This window comes from Rattus rattus, chromosome X (assembly GCF_011064425.1).
Source record: "Rattus rattus isolate New Zealand chromosome X, Rrattus_CSIRO_v1, whole genome shotgun sequence".
NCBI classification, from domain to species: domain Eukaryota; kingdom Metazoa; phylum Chordata; class Mammalia; order Rodentia; family Muridae; genus Rattus; species Rattus rattus.
The window spans coordinates 83,032,158-83,052,263 of NC_046172.1; the positions used below are offsets into that span (position 1 = coordinate 83,032,158).

Here is a 20,106-nt window from a genome sequence, read left to right on the forward strand (position 1 = left end):
CTAAAATATAGACATCTTAATTAAGAGGTATCTTTGTATGTGTGCAAGGGAATGCAGGTAGAAATAAAGTGTCTTGGTTCTGAATTGAAGATAGTCTTGATTTAAAGATCTCAAGAAGTTTTTTGGATAATTAAAATTCATGAGCATTTCTATATTCTTTTTGAAGGAAAATACTATGCACACAATTTTTCACATCATCATGAAAATTTCATGTCACAAACAGTTTGGCTTGTATAATGTATTCTAGTAAAAATATTCAGGGCAGTTTGAGCAAATGAAGCCTTATTTATTTCCAAACATTAAAATGATTTACTGTCCTGGAAAAATCAAATCTGTACTTATTTCAACTAAAATGCGAAATTGTGAAGAACAACCCCAAGGTCTGTTTTCTTCTGACTAACAAGCTAACTTTCTCCACCAAAATCATTGTGACGTCAAGTCTACATTTTGTTTCATTACCTGGGCTTGAAGTTGCTGGATTTCTGATTCCAGTTCTTTGATTTTTTCATCTCTTTTCTGAAGCTCTGCTTGAGCCTCCTGACGAGCTGTGAATTCTTCATCGAACTGCAATGACCACCATAGACACATAGTTACTAACTAGTATGTGTTGGAGAAAGATTTAAACATTATGTAGTAAATATGGAGAACCATTTTTTTCTTTCCTGACTTTAGAGAGATACGTAGAAATGTATTTTATTATTCTTCTGACAATTAAGCATCCACATATGTATAATTCTCCTTTTAAAAAACAGGAAAAAAAGAATGGACTATGAAGTCTCTCTTCAGGTGAAATGGAAAGTAGATTGCTATAGGAAATTGAATTGTAGAATTAATAATGTTTATTGAAGATTTGCCACCATTCTTTTAAGTTTAGGTAGAGAGTGCAACAGGAAAATATGAAAGGTATTTACAACTTCTAAGCATATTTAGTCTTTAAAAAGGTTGGGTTTTCACAATGATAAGAAGTATGTATATTGACACAAATTGGACTGGGAGATTACTGCTGTCACAGTCTCCATTGTTTAGGACCCAAAAGCAGTAAAGCACAATCTCTGACAGTACAGTGATATACACTGATGTCCTATTCTCTATCAGATGGCTAACAAAACCCTCGTTAAACAACTGGAGAGGAAAATGAGGTGAGGAAGGATGCTTCTGAGTGTAGAAGTGCAGGGGCATAGCCTCAATTTGATCCTTGAATCACATAAGATGGTGGGAGTAAACTGAATTCTCTAGATTGTTCTCTAACTGACGGGCATGAGCAAATACATACCAGCAAGTGTACAAAAGTTGGGGGTGGCAAGAAGAGAGAGAGAGAATAAAAGGGGTAGGACCCAAAATAAATAATTAAAAAATACATAAATACATACATACATCAAAAAGAGAAGAAAAGAGAGATGGAAAGAAAATGAGAAGTGAAAAGATGGGGTACTAAAGATCTTAACTCTACAAAAGGTGTATGTACGTTTACTGTGTCCAAGGTCCTACCTCAATGATTATTCTAAGCGACACAAGCTAGACACATATTTACAATGAATACTGTATAGGTTTTGCTACTAGAATTTTTATTTACTTTTTATTGTGAATGTCATCTCAGGTCATTTTATATATAGATTATCACAACAATATTATTTCTGTTTCTGAAAGTGATATATCTTATCACCCAGAATTGTACTTAAGGTGTATGAAATGATAGGGCAACACATTTCCTATTAATAAGTATCCATCCTCCTACAAGATATGACCTTCGGAAATTATTATAGAATGCTATTCTGGTAGGTTGAAAGAAAAACATGTCTGGGTAGACTGGATGACAGTGTCTAAATCAAACCTGAAACACTGATTAGTTACAGTTTTATTTATATCTGTTTGCATACTTGTAAATGCCTTACAGAGATTGGTAAAAATCTTTGCTAATATAACTAAATTTAAAAAACCACAATAAATACATGAGGGGTAAGAGCAACAGCTCCTTCGGTGATCTCCTTTTCCTACTTCCCTGAGTAGATGTGGATCATGGGCAGATAGAGTAATGCAAACCTATAATCTCTCACATTCAGGAAGCAGAGATATTAGGATCAATGCACATTCAGAGCCAGCCTGGAATACATACTGAGTTCTAGGTCAAGAAGGGGACACAATGAAACTCAGTATCCAAAATCAAAATAAACAAACAACAACAAAAATAACAAAACAAAAGAGACAGAATTCTTTCAATACATTTTATACAATCAATATGATTTCCCTGAGTTGATAATCATAACTCTTTTCTCAATGATAAATCATAATCATTTCTCAAAGTTAGTTTCTTCTATAGGAATTTTCAAATATACCATCTACACAAGCACACAATTTTTGCTTTTAATTTAATATTATATTAAATGTGAATATGCAGAATAGGAATAACACAAACCCAATTATGAAGAGGAGAAGTAGTCTTTTTCCAACTCCCTACTCTTTGACTCCCTTTTTACTTATGACAAAAGCACAGTCCAAAGAGAAGTAGCTTACTTAGAGTCAGAGGGAAGTAGTGGAAATGCTGAGATTGGATCCTATAACCACAGCCTAACGTTTTGGAGAACTAGGGATAGGGGGTAAATATTATCAAAACATATTATACAAATATCAAAACTTTCAGAGACATAGTAAAAAGTAAAGTTATTTTATGTTTAATGTAACTCAGAAGACAATGGATATAGGAAGTGACTAGGTGAATGCCACATATCCACTCTAAATATTGGCAATTAACATTGTTAGCAATCGTCACATTTCCCTATGATTTCAGGATAACTTGTGTAATGACAAGAAATTACAAAGATAGATTATCACAATGTGCTCCAATTTTGCCCACTAGTCAAATTTAAGGAGATTCTATGACATTCAATGAAAATTGAAGACATGTTATTGAAAATGAAAGTTTAATAAAGTTCTATTACAAAAAATATGCATTTTGCCAACGACTGCATCACACAATCTCATTGTATTCAACTCACCTGCTTATTATCTCTTCTAGGGCGTGAACAAGCAAAAATATCTCTTCACATGTCCAGAAGTAACTCTAATATTTCCAGAGTTACAGCAAAAGTGATGGAGAAACCTCAAAGCTAAGTTGTAACTTTAAAGGAATGAGCAAATGTAAGCACTTGCCTTCCTGTCAGTTGCCTGAATGCTGTTTCCCCCCTGCCTTTTGTTTGAATACTATCTCAAACCAAAAAGAAAGAGGGACACATGCTAGCATGCATGCTACCAAAATATTGTAATTTATCGAATTTCATCACCAGCTCAAATAAGACACCAAGTTTTTCCCAGATCTCCATGGAACTGTGTAGTATTAAGTGAACACTAAAGGAAAGCAATGGAGGAATTTGCTTTGGTTGTTTGATTTTAACTATGTAAACTATCGGACCAATGATTTCATTTTGTTTATCATTAAGTATAATGTGACTAATGTTTTTCTTAACTAATGAATCAGGTTGATGAAGAGGGAATAGAAACTAACTTACCTTATTAGGAAATAAAACAATATTGCATAATGTTTGAATCTAGTAGTATAAAGTACTACAAAATTGAAAGGACAAGTTATAAAGTGACATGTTTTAAAAATCCGGATGACTACTTTATCCATCTTACCTTCTTTGAAAATTCCATTGCTTTTTGCTCACTTTCTTCAACTTTTGCCTTGTTTACACAAGCATCTATTCAGGAGAATAAAAAATGATTAGAAATATACGACATGGAATCTTCAGCTAATTATGGCTGCCAGTATATGATTGTGTATTTTTCACATGAATTATTATTATTATTAAAGTCACATTAATATATACTATAATGTACATATCCTATCATGATTTCTTTCTTTAGGGTTAAAGCAAAAATACTCAACCATCCAAAATATTTTTGATGAAATTATCACTGCACTGAAAGTCTTCAATTATAATTCAACTTTTAACACTACATAATTCTTTTAAAAATTACACATTATTTTGTTGACAGAGGTGGTAAAAAAACTCCATGTTTAAGATAATAAAATTTCAAAATGATCTGCTAAAAAGCTGGGGGAGGAAAGTGCAGAGACATTCATCAGTTTAAGTTTTCCAGTAAAATATTTTACTTAACTTCTGATCTGAAACAAAATGCATTGTGTACAAAAAGAAAAAAAAACTTACAATTGTAAGAATCTAGTTAATAAACATAATGAAAAAAACATTTTGAGTCTAATGTTTCTACATTAACCCAATATTTCTCCAAAGGAGATTGAAACCTATGTCGGAGTTGCAGTTCTATACAAATGATACAGAACAGTTGAACTCTGGGAGAATGCAACTGACCACCAAGAAACATGAATTATATTATATTCTTACATGAATACTACTTCACAATATCAACGGATAAAATATCAAGACATGAAAAAAAACAGAAATGAATCTCAAAATTATTCTTCATGTAAAAAGACAAACACAGAATATGTGCTATGTGGTGCTGATTATATTACATTTCAGAAAAAGAACCTAGTGAGGGAAAACTAAGCTAAAATAACTAAATATATAACTAAACGTATAAGAATTTTTAAGAATTATTACTTTTTCTTTTTATTAGATATTTTATTTATTTACATTTCAAATGTTAACCCCTCCATGAACCCTCTATCCCATCCTCCCTCCTCCACTTCTGTGAGGGTGCTCCCTCACCCACCCACCCACTCCTGCCTCCCTGCCCTGGCATTCCCTTACTCTGGGGCATCGAGCCTTCACAGGACCAAGGGTCTCTCCTCTCATTGATGCACAAAAAGCTACGTATGCAGCTGGAGCCATGGTTTCCTCCATATGTACCCTTTGGTTGGTGGTTTAGTTCCTGGGAGCTCTAGGGTGTCTGGTTGTCTATGAGGTTGCAAACTCCTTCAGCTCCCTCTCCTTTCTCTAACTCCTCCATTGGGAATAATATTTGAAATGTAAATACATAAAATATCCAATAAAAAAGTGCTCAGGAGGCAGAAGGCATGAGACATGAATGACAGCGAAGAGCATAACCCATACCTATGAGATGAGTGAAATCAAAGTCTATGCGTTGCCTGTACTTGAAGTCTGGATCCATGCCACTGCAGTGCAGCACTATCTGTGAAACACACTCCTCAATTACTTTATAATACTGTGGCCTGTACAAAGGAGAAAATATTTGAGAACGCTTTTCTACTTGCATCAATCAATTTTCTTATGAAGGAATTCAGAATGCAAAAAGAACTCAGGTTTTTTTTTTTTTTCCACTACCGCCAAGAAGGAAATAATTCCACTAACATTTACACTTCTTTAGACAGAAAATATGACTAAGGCTTAAAGGCACTCTTAACATTAGGGGGCCAAATTGAGTGTGATGTAATCGATTGAGAGTTTGTACAGACTTAATATTCTAGTTTGCAGGGATTCAAGCTTGTGTTCGAAAATACTATATCAACCTTACCCATCTATTTAAGGTATTGTCATAAAGTTAATAGAGTTAAGGATTCTTTAATACTCAAATTCTGCGAGCACAGAAACAGTTATAAACACACAAGTTGTCCTTTCAAAAAAAATATGTGTTTCTTGCCTTGGGTAGCAAGCAATGTCTTGAATTCAGTGCAGAACATTTACTCAGGACAGTCACACAAGCTTATAAAACTGGACTGAGTCATTTCTGTTAAAGACTAATATGAAGACCTATGTAAGCAGAATATTTCTAAAAAAAAATCTGTTTTATAAAATCATATGCATTTAATATGCATAGCTACAGTTGCAATTTGTGTGATGTGTCAAAGGTTTTAAAGCACACCATTTTTCTGTAATCTCCCAAGGTAATTTTGGCTTTAAAAATGACCACTGACTGGAAAAATAAAAATAAGGGACATTTTGCATTAAAATTTGCAGAAGACAAATCGTCATGTGCTAATAAATTCAACAGCACTTCAGAGAGATATTATGTAACACAAATTATGATATAAACATCTCTAAATATAGCTTGTCAAAGTACTAAAAACTTGAAAATATATAAAACAGACTCTAATTAATCTTCCGTGTATTTAATGGCTGTTACTAAGATTAAGAATGAAAAGAAATATGCATTGTGCATTGTGCCTTTAGGCTTTCAAACACCATCATCAGAGCCCGGGATATATTAGTCTTAACTTCACTCTGTGAATAACTAAGAACAACAGAACACTTCCTTTCATCTAATAGGTGAAATAAAAGTACATGGTATACCTCCACCCAAGAATATTATAAGGAGGAAAAGATTGTATGGGCTACAGCAACAGCTCAGTGAATTAGAGTACTAGCTGTAAGAATAGGGTACAAATGAGGAGGATGTAAAAAGCCAGGGATGGTGATGATGCACATCTGTAAACCCAGATCTGCCCGAGGTGTTGACAGGAAGACTACAGGAACTTATCAGCATTCCTCCAGTTTCAGTGAGAAAGACATTTTCACAAGATAATTTCACAGAAAATGTAGAGCATAATAACCAATTTGACCTCTTGCCTCTGTCTGCATTCACAAGAACATATCTAAACACATACTGTAGACAAACATACTTACACACAAAAACCTACTGCCATACAGACTATACACAGACACAAACAATTTTTTTAAAAAATATGTCATGTATGAATCATTTATGGTTTATTAACATTTCCAGGAAATACATAATTCTTCACAAATCATATTACCAGAAACCTGAATAAGTATGACCACTGTATCTCCATTATGATGTGTTACTACTTATAGTGATTTTTAAAAGGTATGAATTAGTTCTTTAAACATTTTTCTGTCTCCTCAACATCATAATGATGATCAAATCATTGTATAAGCCTGAAGCAAAAAAATCCAATATGGTATTTTAGAACTGTCAAATTTTATTGCCAATACAACAGTCTGGTAGCAGTCCTTTTTAAATTATTACAGCAAGTTGTGAGAATTCAAAGAACCTAGTATGCCATAATAATATTATAAAGCTTTATGAATAGCTTGCACTATCATTAACATTAGGACCATGGTCATGAGCTTATAGATAATTTCAGGCTACTCATAAACCTGTTATTTTTAAAGTTTCTAGGTTTAATATAGACAGTATCTATTATAAACTCAAAACTTGGTTTTATCATATTCATTTTTTTTGACAATAGTATTGGACAAAAAACTAAAATATATATAATAATATTTTCCTAAATTTAAAGGTATTACATTTTTTAAAGGTTTATACACAAGTGTTTATCTCATTTTCATTAAACTCACAATTTCTTTCAAAAACAGAAATATCAAAACAACTGAAATGTAGGAAAGGTGTCAGAGTGTTACTTATGAATGGTATCAATAATAATAATGATAATAGTAATAATAATAATAACAATAATAATAACCCTACACTATAGAACAAAATCAGTAAAAGAAACTGAGCCAAGGCATAATTATCAAGGATGGAAGACAAGGTTAAGACAATAATACAAACGAACCAATCAAAGCAATCGCTGTGACCAATGCTGTAATAAGTTAGGAATATATACAAGAGAACATACTGAGAAGCCTTACTGAACACTGTAAAAAGAAATGATAAAGCTTACTTGTTAAAATAAACAAAAATTTAAAAAATTCTTGCAGTTCCAATGTTTTCATTGGGTTGCCAGTATCAAGCAGAAAAATTCATTACAGACTTAATATTATATGACAGGTTAATTTCTGCTTAAATTCTGTTTGCTGGGGTGCATCATACTTGTATGCAGCTATCTTTTCTGGCCCAATTAAAATAAATGAATTCTTTTTTAAAATGTTGCCTAAAGTAGTAAAACCCTTATATTTTATGTACATAAAATGCATATATTTCCTTGGACCCACTACTTTGTTAACTTTCTTTTGATATCCAATTCAAATTGTACATGTAGTCCTCTCAGATATGAATCTTACCTGATATAGTAATCATTTCTGATGAGCAGAAAATGTTGCAGAATGGATAATAAGTAACCTTCAGCAGCAGTGTCTTTCAGCATATTATAGAGAAGATGGAAGACTTCATTCATATCAGTAGAAAGTGAGTGAAGGAAAACAGCAAAGAATCTTGATGAATAGTACATTTATGACTGAAGTGGCTAATTTTTAAAAATCAAAAGTGTCACTTGGTTTCTATTATTGTTATTAATGCTTCAATTTCATGTTATAGCGTTTAAACATCTAGAGCAAAAAAAAAATTAATCCTGTCATTAGAGAAAGAAGACTAAAGAAAATTTCCAAGACCCCTTGGGTGTCAACACATTCAATAATCAATCATTCATTATACTGTCAACTTCAGATAATAGCTGGGGCCATTCAAATGCAAAAGCCATCAATGAAAGAATTTTTCCCTTGATCTGTCTCTGGTTCCAATAGAGAAACTGCTATTTTATATTTGTTATCCGATAAAAGAAATGTCAAATAATCACTCAGCTATCAAAGATCACAAAACAAGTTTTATTCTAAATATCCAAATAAAATAAGTCTAAAATTATTTGTTCTCATATTTATTTTTCTAAAAAGAATATAAGAAAACCAGATTCACTGGATAATAGAAGAGAAATTGGGGAAGAACCTCAAACTCATTGGAACAAGGGGAAATTTCTTAAACAAAACTCAAGTTGTCTCAGGCTCTAAGATCAAGAATTGATAAATGGAACCTCATGAAATTGGAAAGCTTCTGTAAGGCAAAGGACATAATCAATAGGACAAATTGGCAACCAACAGATTGGGAAAAAGTCTTCACTAACTCCACATGCAATAGAGGGCTAACATCCAAAATGTATAAATAACTCAAGAAGCTAACCACAAAGAAACAAAACAACCCAATCAAACAATGCTCTAGGGAACTAAACAGAGAATTCACAATAGAGGAATCTCAAAAGGCTAAGAAGCACTTAAAGAAATGTATAAAGTCCCTAGTGATCAGAGAAATATAAATCAAAATGACCCTGAGATTCCACCTCACACCAGTCAGAATGGCTAAGATCAAAAGCTCAGTGACAGCAGATGCTGGTGGAATATGGAGAAAGAGGAACACCCTCCATTGTTGATGGATTGCAGACTGGTACAACCATTCTGGAAATCAGTCTGAGGTTCCTCAGAAAACTGGGACATTGAACTACCTGAGGATCCAGCTATACCTCTCTTGGGCATATACCCAAAAGATGCCCCAACATATAAAAAGACACGTGCTCCACTATGTTCATAGCAGCCTTATTTATAATAGCCAGAAGCTGGAAAGAACCCAGATGCCCTTCAACAGAGGAATGGATACAGAAAATGTGGTACATCTACACAATGGAATATTACTCAGCTATCAAAAACAACGACTTTGTGAAATTCATAGGCAAATGGATGGAACTGGAAAATATCATCCTGAGTGAGGTAACCCAATCACAGAAAAACACACATGGTATGCACTCATTGATAAGTGGCTATTAGTCTAAATGCTTGAATTACCCTAGATGCATACACATGTAAACTCAAGACGGATGATCAAATGTGAATGTTTTCAAAAAAAAAAGTGAATGCTTTCACTCCTTCTTTAAAAGGGGGAACAAGAATACCCAGGCAAAGATTAAAACAGAGAGACAGGAGGAACACCATTCAGAGCCTGCCCCACATGTGGCCCATACATACAGCCACCCAATTAGACAAGATGGATGAAGCAAAGAAGTGCAGGCAGACAGGAGTCGGATGTAGATCTCTCCTGAGAGACACAGCCAGAATACAGCAAATACATAGGCCAATGCCAGCAGCAAACCACTGAACTGAGAATAGGACCCCCGTTGCAGGAATCAGAGAAAGAACTGGAAGAGCTTGAAGGGGCTCGAGACCCCATATGAACAACAATGCCAAGCAACTAGAGCTTCCAGAGACTAAGCCACTACCTAAAGACTATACATGGACTGACCCTGGACTCTGACCTCATAGGTAGCAATGAATATCCTAGTAAGATCACCAGTGGAAGGGAAAGCCCTGGGTCCTGCTAAGATTGAACCCCCAGTGAACTAGATTGTTGGGGGGAGGGTGGCAATGAGGGGAGGATTGGGAGGGGAACACCCATAAAGAAGGGGAGGGGGAGGGATTAGGGGCATGTTTGCCTGGAAACCAGGAAAGGGAATAGCATTCGAAATGTAAATAAGAAATACTCAAGTTAATAAAAAAAAAAAAAGATGCCCCAACATATAACAAACACACATGCTCCACTATGTTCATAGCAGCCTTATTTATAATAGCCAGAAGCTGGAAAGGACCCAGATGCCCTTCAACAGAGGAATGGATACAGAAAATGTGATACATTTACACAATGGAGTACTATTCTATTATTAAATACAGTGACTTCATGCAATTCATAGGCAAATGGATGGAAGTAAAAAAAATATCATCCTGGGAGAGGTAACTCAGACCCAAAGGACATGCATGGTGTATAGTCAGTACTAAGTGGATATTAGCCATAATGTACAGACAGAATACCTAGGATACAGCCCACAGAAATAAGCATGACAAATACAGAGGTGAATGCTAGCAGCAAACCACTGAACTGAGATCAGAACCCCCAACTGGAGGAATCAGAGAAAGGATTGAAAGAGCTGAAGGGGTTTGTAACCCCATAAGAACAACAATGCCAACCAACCAGAAATCCCAGGGACTAGACCACTACCCAAAGAGTACACATGGACTGACCCATGGCTCCAGCTGCATATGTAGCAGAGGATGGCCTTGTTGGGCTCCAATGGAAGAGAAGTCATTGGTCCTTCCAAGGCTGGACCCCCCAGTGGAGGGAAATGTCAGGAGGGGCAGGAAGGGGTGTAGTTGGGGAAGGCAACACCCTTATAAAAGAAGGGGATGGGGATGGTTTGGGGGCTTTTTTCCAGGAAACCACAAAAGGGAATAATATTTGAGATGTAAATTTTTAAAAAATTCAATAATATATATTATTATATATCACAAAAACAAGCAAACAAACAAACAAAACTGAAAACACCAAACAGTGTACAAACTGAAGGGCCCAAGTGAAGGTGCCTCAATCCCACTTGGGGAGGAGAAGAAAGCAGTCATGTTGGTGGGAAGAGCGACCTGGGTTGGAAAGGGGAAGAAAAGGGGAAGAGGGGAGCATGAGCAGGGATTGGAATGGGGAAATAGGACTGAAGCCATGAGGGCCAGCAGAAAGATGGAAATAGATACCCACAGGAGGTAGGAGGTAGGGGAGCCTTCTAGAATATACCAGAGACCTGGGAGGTAAGAGACTCACAAGACTCAAAGGGAGAGACCTTAGATGAAGTGCCCTACAGTGTGAAGAGGGAACAAAGTAGAGTCCACCTCCAGTAGAAAGACAGGGCATCAAGTGGCGGCAAGAGGATGTCATCCCACAATCAAAAACGTTTAGACCCTGTCTAAAAGAACTGCAAGGTCAAAATAGAGAAGAGCCTTCAAGAAAGGAGGTCAAATGAGAGGCCTAAATTGGGACCTAGCTGAAGGGGAGGCCCCAAGGGCTGACACTATTACTGAGGCTATGGTGTGCTTACAAACAGGGCCTATCATGACTGCCCTGAAAGGCCAAACAAGCAGCTGAAAGAGACAGATGCAGATACTTACACCCAACCAATGGACAGAAGTTGGCGACCCCTGTGGTTGAAATAGGGAAAAGGTGGAAAAAGCTGAAAGGGAAGGCATCACTATAAGGCCAACAGTCTCAGGGAGGGGAGGAGGGGCCAGGAGGAAAGGGAATAGGGCTGGGGGGAGGTACACATGATATGGTACCGAAAGGAGAAAGGGACTGAATTACCGAGGGCAAGCAGAAAGAATGGAAACAGGTGACCTTGGGAGGAAGGAGGTTGGGAGGACCCTCCAGAATGTACCAGAGACCAGGGAGGTGGGAGACTGTCAGGACTCAAAGGGGGGACCCTAGATGAAATGCCCTACAGTGGGGAGAGGGAAATTTTGAACCCACCTCCATAAAAGACAGGACATCAAGTGAGGGATGGCTGCTATGCCACAGTCAAAGCTCTGGCCCATAATTGTTCCTGTCCGAAAGAAATGCATGGATGGAAATGGAGAAGAACCTGAGGAAAAGAAGGCCCAGCGACAGGCCCAAAGTGGGATTCAGCTCAAGGAGTGGCCCCAAGACCTGACACCACTACTGGGGCTATGGGGCATTCACAAAAAGGAACCTTTCATAACTGCCCTCCAAAAGACCCAAAAAGCAGCTGAAAGAGTCAGATGCAGATATATGCACAAAACCAATGGACAGAAGCTGCTGGCTGCTCTGGCTGAATGACAGAAAAGCTAGAGGAAGCTGAGGAGGAGGGCAACTCTGTAGGAGGAGCAGCAGTCTCAATTTACCTGGACCCCAAAGATCTCCCAGACACTTGATCACAAACCAGGCAGCATACACCAGCTGAGATGAGGCCCCCAACACATATACAGCAGAGGACTCCTGGGTCTGGGTTCATTTAGAGAAGATGCACCTAACCCTCAAAAGACTGGAGGCTCCAGGAAATTTAGAGGTCTGGGTGGTGTGGGGACATCCTCCTGGAGATGGGGGCGGGGAAGGGGTGAGGTATGGGATGTGGAACAATTGAGGGTGGATCGACCCGGAGGGGGGAACAAAATCTGGAGTGTAAAAAACAAAAAAACAATACGCACCAGCAGTCTCATCTAACCTGGACCCAAGAGATTGCTCAGAAAACGAGGCACCAACCAGGCAGCACACACCAGCTGTAGGAGGCCTCTGACACATATACAGCAGAGGACTGCCAGGTCTGAGAGAAGATGCACCTAACCCTCAAGAGATTGGAGGCCCCAGGTATTGGGGAAGTCTGTTGGTATGGGGGTGTGGAGATCGGGACATCCTCTTGGAGACAGGGGAGGAGGTATGGGATATGGACCACTAAGAGGGGGGACCGAGAGGGTGATAAACCCTGGATTGTAAATAAAAAAGGATTAAATAATTTTATATATATATATATATGTATGTATATATATATGAAATACAGTGAGTGAATATTAAAACACTTTTTTAAAACATATGAAAACTAGTATTGTAAATGCTATTCTTAATCTAGGAAACGTTTTAAAAGTAGATTCACATTATATGTACTGAGGACCAAGAAAGCCCACTTAAAATAAATGTAAGATACAATCCAACATCTTAAAACATAAAATGGGCAATAGAATTAAAAATTCACTGTAATACTTTAAACCCTACATGAGATTACTGGGTTAAACTATCATAAGAATCTTAAATGGCTACAGCATAGATCAAATGACGGATTAATACAATGTATGTTTATTGACCAAAATAAAAAACAGTTACTATGTATTCATGATGCTGGTCCAAATTGCTGTTACTAATCTTAAAGGGAAATTATTAGAAATCATTTTCAATGATCATACCATTTACTCATTGTATCTGCATATATCTAATACTTTTATGTAAGGGAAGTCTATATGAAAAGCATAAGGCTACTGTGGAAGTTTTTAGGATAGACAAAATTTTCCAGTTTGTTTAGAATAATAAAATAAGACAGGGAAGAAAATGTTGCAGGCAGAAAAAGCCCAGCCCTGAATCTGAAATGTTTTCCTACTTCAGAGAATCCAAAAGCATGGAATGTAATGTATGGGACACAAATGACAGTACCATGACAATCATATCTTATATCTCAAAAAAATTCATATCAGATGGCTGCCACAGGAAAATTATATGCTGTTGTATTAGAGTACAAAATACGTGGGTACTTTTACAATATTGCTTTCTATAGACAAATACTATTTTATCTAACAATTTTCCTATCATTAAGGAACACAAATATCTGACAAAGGACAAGAACTTCTTTTCCAGAGAATTGTATCTATAAGCAGAGTATCATTTAAAATGCACAATGTCTCTTATCTAGTGTTACATATGAACTCAAAGAACATTTCTTCATTTTTATTGGTAAGATATACTGCCATAGGCCTTTAGACTCTTGTATATTCAAGACCACTAAGCATAATATATCTGTAATACAATAAGCCATTGGGCAGATTTAAATAGTGTGAGTATAACATCAAAACAGAGTGATAATTTCTCAGCATGGATGTATACCAAGCATAGCATCATAGTAAAGTCTTGCTAAAAAAAAGCAACCATTATAACTTGGTTTATAGACAATTACTCTAATGAGAATATGAAAATCATTAATTCCTGATTTTTCAACATATACTAGAATTAGTTTTTGTTTCTCAAAGGATATTCCATTTCAGCTCGAATGTCATTGAGACGGTGGGATAATTCAGTTAGGTCATCTTCTTTGTTCTCTTCAAACACCCTTAACTGAATATCAAGCTCATCATTTTCTTTCTCTTTAAGACTCTATTTTAAAAAGTAAAATTCAGCAAATGAATGACAACATAAAAGTAGCATACTTGCTTATCAGAACAGAGCAATATGATCATTTTGCACACAAATACAATTTCAAATACTGACAGGGATAATGATTTCTAAAAGGAAAAAAAAATAAAGAGAGAAGGAGGAGGAGGAGGGAGGGAGGGAGGGAGGAGGGAGGAGGAGGAGGGGAGGGAGAGAAGAAAGAAAAGAAAGAAAAAAGAAGATAAGGTCTTTTTTAGATGAAAGAACATCATAGTATTCTTTGTTTTCTTCCCATGCCAATGTGTTGACTACTCACATTAAAGTATTATCAGTCACTTCTCTAACAACACTAATTGCTAACAACCAAACTTCAATGCTGTCATTTTGACTAAACATAGTCGGCAGAGATCACAAAAGAAATCATGCAGTTAGAACATTCACATGTGCCTCAGGCACCAAGAAAATGAAGCAAATATAGATGAACTATGTTAATGAAGAACAAAAGCAAGGATATATTCAAGCACAACAGTCCCCAGTATGGCCTGAAAATACTGTATAAAAATTTATTATGCATACATGATATTTTGTGATTTTAAAGTTAAAGGGAATTAAGATATTTTAATCAAGGTATACCTAGATACCATGCCAATTTTTCATTTTCCCTTAGCCTGATCACAAAATACCATCTTGGGTATCAAAGATTTGTTGTTGTAATACATCGTAGACACATGCATTACAAACCTCTGATAATTTTCCCAATAATAGTATAATAAAAATTTTGGAAGCATGCCACACTAGAGGTTGTTGGGCTTAATATATATCACCTGGAATATCTTTTAATATTTGTCCATTAAGTTGCAGCTTTGAAAACTCAAATCGATAATCACAAGTGTGGATGCTCAAGGGTGATACCCAAACTGGGTTTATGATGTTCAGAGTTGAGCGTGAGTTCTAGAAAGAAATGCAAGTAAGGTGTACTTCAAATTACACAAACAAAAAAATGAGATGTTTTCTTCCTTCTATTTTTGTTCAAGAAAAACAATGATGAAAAGTGATGTAACAGCTATTGCTGAAGGAAAACACAAATTGAAACATTTTGATGCTCTTTCTTTGAATCTCCATACTTATAATTTACTAAATATTTACAATAATACATGTAAAATAAAACTTAAATATTTCTAAACAATTACATATAAATCATATAACAAAACTATTTCCCCTTTATTTCATCTAAACAAAGAACTTGCTTTGGACTCAACTATTTTCAAGAGGAAGAGGTTAAAATAAACAATTATGTAATATTTATAAGTGATATTACCATATGAGAACAGAAGTTTGTCGCACCCAGAAAACTTCCAAAACATCAAAAACTGCATTTTAGAACAATAAAATCTCCTTATTCTCATGTTTGAAAATAAAACAAGTTCAACACTAGCATGTCAATAGTACCAGAACTTAATAACAAAATAGAAACGTGCATGCACAATTAAAGATTTTCAGGGTAAATAATAACTAATGTAGTATGTACATTAGTTAGCAAAATATATGCATATGTACATATAAAACATATATATGTGTGTTTGTATATATATAAACATATTTATGTTATAGATAAATTCTATCAAACATCAGAGTCTGAAAGAAATCTCCTTAAATACTTAACAGACATTTGATGGCTTTAACTTTACATAGTAAAACTGAATATGAAAGATTTAACACAGCTCTATCACACTTCACCATGTAATCCAAAGATTCTAAATCACACTACAGACGTCCCCTGGCTTACAAACACTATTTTTGCTGCATTATTCCTTTATAACCTGATTTACTTAATAGTTAATTTATATATCTAAAGAAAAGGTAGAGACACAATTTTTAAAATAAATTGATATAAATTATTTCAAATGCAAATATATTTTAAAGGTTGCTATGATCTTTGTGCCTTCATTTTTTTTTTACATCTTGCAGAACTTAGGAACTTTGGGAAATTTACTCCAGCTTTGATAGGTATTATAGGACTTATAATAATAAAGAATCTTTAACTCATAAAAAAGTTGCTATGAAATATAAATCAATTCATTTATGCCAAACTATTAAAGCAAATTCAAAAATGTGAACAATCTATATTATGTATAAGAGCAAGACTACACTTATAGAGGGACTATGAAAATAAATGTTCATATAATATGTTAAAATTCATTTGTCATGCAGATTCTGATAATTAATTCTAAACTTTCACTGTGAAAAGTATTGGGTTGATGTCAAAAACTACTGAAATACTATTTCCCTTCCAAGTAATTATACTAGAAAATTATAACTGTTGATCTACATGCCAATCTTTAAATATACCTATTCATTGCTTTTTATTAAGATCTATGCTAGAAAAGAAAATCCTTATTTGCATTGTCTAGTATTATAAATACCAAAAGAAACATTTGATAGTCTTCTGTTTACCTATTAATATATTTGTGGTACAATGACCATACAATCTTCCAACTATACCCAATTTCCAGTTTTTTTTTTTTCTTTGCTTTTTTTTTTTTTTTGCTTTTTTATTGATATTTTTTATTTATTTACATTTCAAATGTTATCCCATTTCCCAGTTTCCAGTCCATAACCCCTCTATCCCATTCCCCTCCCCCTGATTCCACCTCACACCAGTCAGAATAGCTAAGATCAAAACTCAGGTGGAGAGCAGATGCTGGGAGGATATGGAGAAAGAGGAACACTCTCCATTGTTGGTGGATGCAAACTGGTACAAACCACTGGGAAATCAGTCTGGAGGTTCCTCAGAAAATTGGACATTGTATTACCTTAGGAACGAAATATACATCCTTGGGTATATACCCAAAAGATGCCCCAACATATAACAGATACATGCTCCATTATGTTCATAGCAGCCTCATTTATAATAGCCAGAAGCTGGAAATAACCCAGATGCCCTTCAACAGAGGAATGGATTCAAAAAATGTGGTACATCTACACAGTGGAATACTACTCAGCTATCAAAACAATGACTCTATGAAATTCATAGGCAAATGGATGGCACTGAAAAATATCATCCTGAGTGAGGTAATCCAATCACAGAAGAACACAAATGGTATGTATTCATTGATAAGTGGATATTAGGCAAAAAGCTCGAATTACCCAAGATGCAATCCACAGACCACAGGAAGCTCAAGAATAAGGACAACCAAAATGTGGATGCTCCTGCTCCTTAAAAGGGGCAAAATGTCCATAGGAGGGGATATGGAAGCAAAATTTGGAGCAGCGATTCAAGGAACGGAGTCTGCCCCACATGTGGCATATATATATACACAGCCACCAAAACTAGATAAGATGGATGAAGCTGAAAATGCATGTAGAAAGGGACTGGATATAGATCTCCTGAGAGACATCCAGATCATGTCCACAGAGGTCAATGCTAGCAGCAAACCACTGAATTGAGAACAGATCCCCTTGGGGGGAATTAGGAGGAAGGATTGAAATTTGAAGGAGCTTGCAAAACCCCATAAGAACAACAATGCCAACCAATAAGAGATTCCAGGGACTAAACTACTACCCAAATACTATACATGGACTGACCCAGGGTTCCAACTGCATAGGTAGCAATGAAAAGCCTAGTAAGGGCACCAGTGAAAGGGAGCCTTGGTCCTACTAAGGTTGGACCCCAGTGCAGGGGAATGGAAGGAAGCAAGGGGGATGTACAGTAGGGGAATACTCGTATGGGGGGAAGGAGGAAGCGGATGAGGCTCATGGAAAGGAACTGAAGGAATAACATTTGAAATGTAAGTAAAGAAAATATAACTTATAAAAATTAAAAGAATACTATATTTGAACAAATATCCTGAATAACATACACACACATATGTATATTGACTACAAATGAAATCAATGTAAAGTATAAAAAAGGAAGGCATAAAATAAATAATAAATGAATTTTCAAAATAAATAAATGAATAAATAAATAAACTTGGCTTTTGTTCGTAGTCTCCAAATTAAGAGAAAATCATTCCCTTTTGATTTAAGACAAAAAGTCTTGTGTTTATGTCTCATAATTTGAAATAAGAAGCACCAATTATATAGTGAGAATACTATCATAATATAAAAAACAAAGTTCATAATATGTCTATTGTTTTATTTGAGATAATAGCAAAAGACAAACTTGTTCTCTGTTTCAAAATTTACTTTTGCATGAAGAGAAAAAAGTTAAAATTTAGCGGCATAATGAATATAATCATTCAACTTACTGGGAGCATTGCTTTTAGTCCACAACGTAGGAATTCATTCCTCAAATGAATTCGAAAATCAAGATCATATGGAGAAGTTACAAGTGCATTTATGAATTGCATGCAGGCCACCTGCAGAGAAAGGTAAATTTTATTTATATAGTTAGATTCAATAAAGATATATTTAGTTAATACATGAAGGTAACATATTCACCAAAGGCATTTTTATATGATAAAATAAAAAGGCAAATATTTCTGTATGTATTATGATGATTGTGACTTTGCAAGATAAACAACAATATTAGCAATCAAGATTATGTTGTCTAATGTAATTTAACAATGGTATGACAGTTAAGTGTATTTTCTTTTATGAACAATATGAAAGGCTATTTAAATTGCCTTAAGAAACCCCAAATTCTCAAGAATAAACACTCCATTCTTTGAAAAGGTCATAAAATGCATCCTTCATATCTAACTGTCCATAAATAGTAAGAGAACTAAGTTCTACATAGGTTTAAATACATTACAATCCAAATCAAATAAATTCATGAAAGTGTATTACATAATTTTGAGATACCACTCTATTAACTTGTATTCTTTCTATGACTTTATCAAGATACATTAACATAAAATATATAAGATATTGAAATATATAACTTAGAAAGTTAACAAAAATGTGAAAATTTATTTAGATGAATTAATATTATTAGAAAAAACTATGATATACTAGGTAATATATATTATATAATAATGAACATATGAACATTCTTATTGAAATAAAATGTTTCACAAACTGATGCAGCCAACCATTGAATTCAGAATGGGGTCACCATTGGAGGAATCCAAGAAAGGATTGAAGGAGCTGAAGGGGTTTGCAACTCAAATACAGAAGCAAATGCCAGCAGCAAACCACTGAACTGGAGAACGGACCTTGGTTACGAACTGAGAAAGGACTGAAGAGCTTAAAGGGGTTCGAATTTATATGAACAACAATGCCACAAACTGAGCTTCCAGGACTAAGCCACTCACCCAAAGACTATACATGGATTTCGACCCTGGCTCCAACCTCATAGATAGCAATGAATACCTTCCAGTAAGAGCTCCAGTGGAAGGGGGGCCCTTGGTCCCAGCAGCACTGAACCCCCAGTGAATGTGGATTGTTCGGGAGGCGGTAATGGGGAAGGAGGGAGGGGAACATATAGAAGGGGGGAGGGTTAGGATGTTGGCATGGAACCAGGAAAGGAAATAACATTTGATATGTAAATAAGAAATACCCAATTTAATAAAAATGGAAGAAAAAAGAAAGGAAAATGCTTTGATAACTGGAAGTTGTATTAGGAAAGAAAAGGCATTCGATAAAAGCTATTTGATCAGAATTACATATAGGTTCCACTAAAACTTCATTCTAGCACAAAAGATAAAGTTCTAAAATCATGCAAAACACAATTCTCATGTATCCCACCAATTATTCCCTAATGCCCACCTCTAGCAATTATTTTCTTACAAAAAAAAA

At 35.3% G+C, this 20,106-nt stretch overlaps 1 protein-coding gene across 1 annotated transcript in view; it reads right to left on the reverse strand.

Annotated features, from left to right (window-relative positions):
• The window catches only part of Diaph2 (diaphanous related formin 2), a 186,704-nt gene that overhangs the window by 124,695 nt on the left and 41,903 nt on the right, over positions 1 to 20,106 (reverse strand). The window contains exons 7-12 of the mRNA XM_032889437.1: positions 18,615 to 18,725; positions 14,249 to 14,367; positions 7,926 to 8,042; positions 5,034 to 5,152; positions 3,631 to 3,695; positions 460 to 564 (exon numbers count right to left, since the gene is read on the reverse strand). Coding sequence (XP_032745328.1) covers positions 460 to 564; positions 3,631 to 3,695; positions 5,034 to 5,152; positions 7,926 to 8,042; positions 14,249 to 14,367; positions 18,615 to 18,725 — 636 coding nt within the window. The remainder of the gene's footprint in view (positions 1 to 459; positions 565 to 3,630; positions 3,696 to 5,033; positions 5,153 to 7,925; positions 8,043 to 14,248; positions 14,368 to 18,614; positions 18,726 to 20,106) is intronic.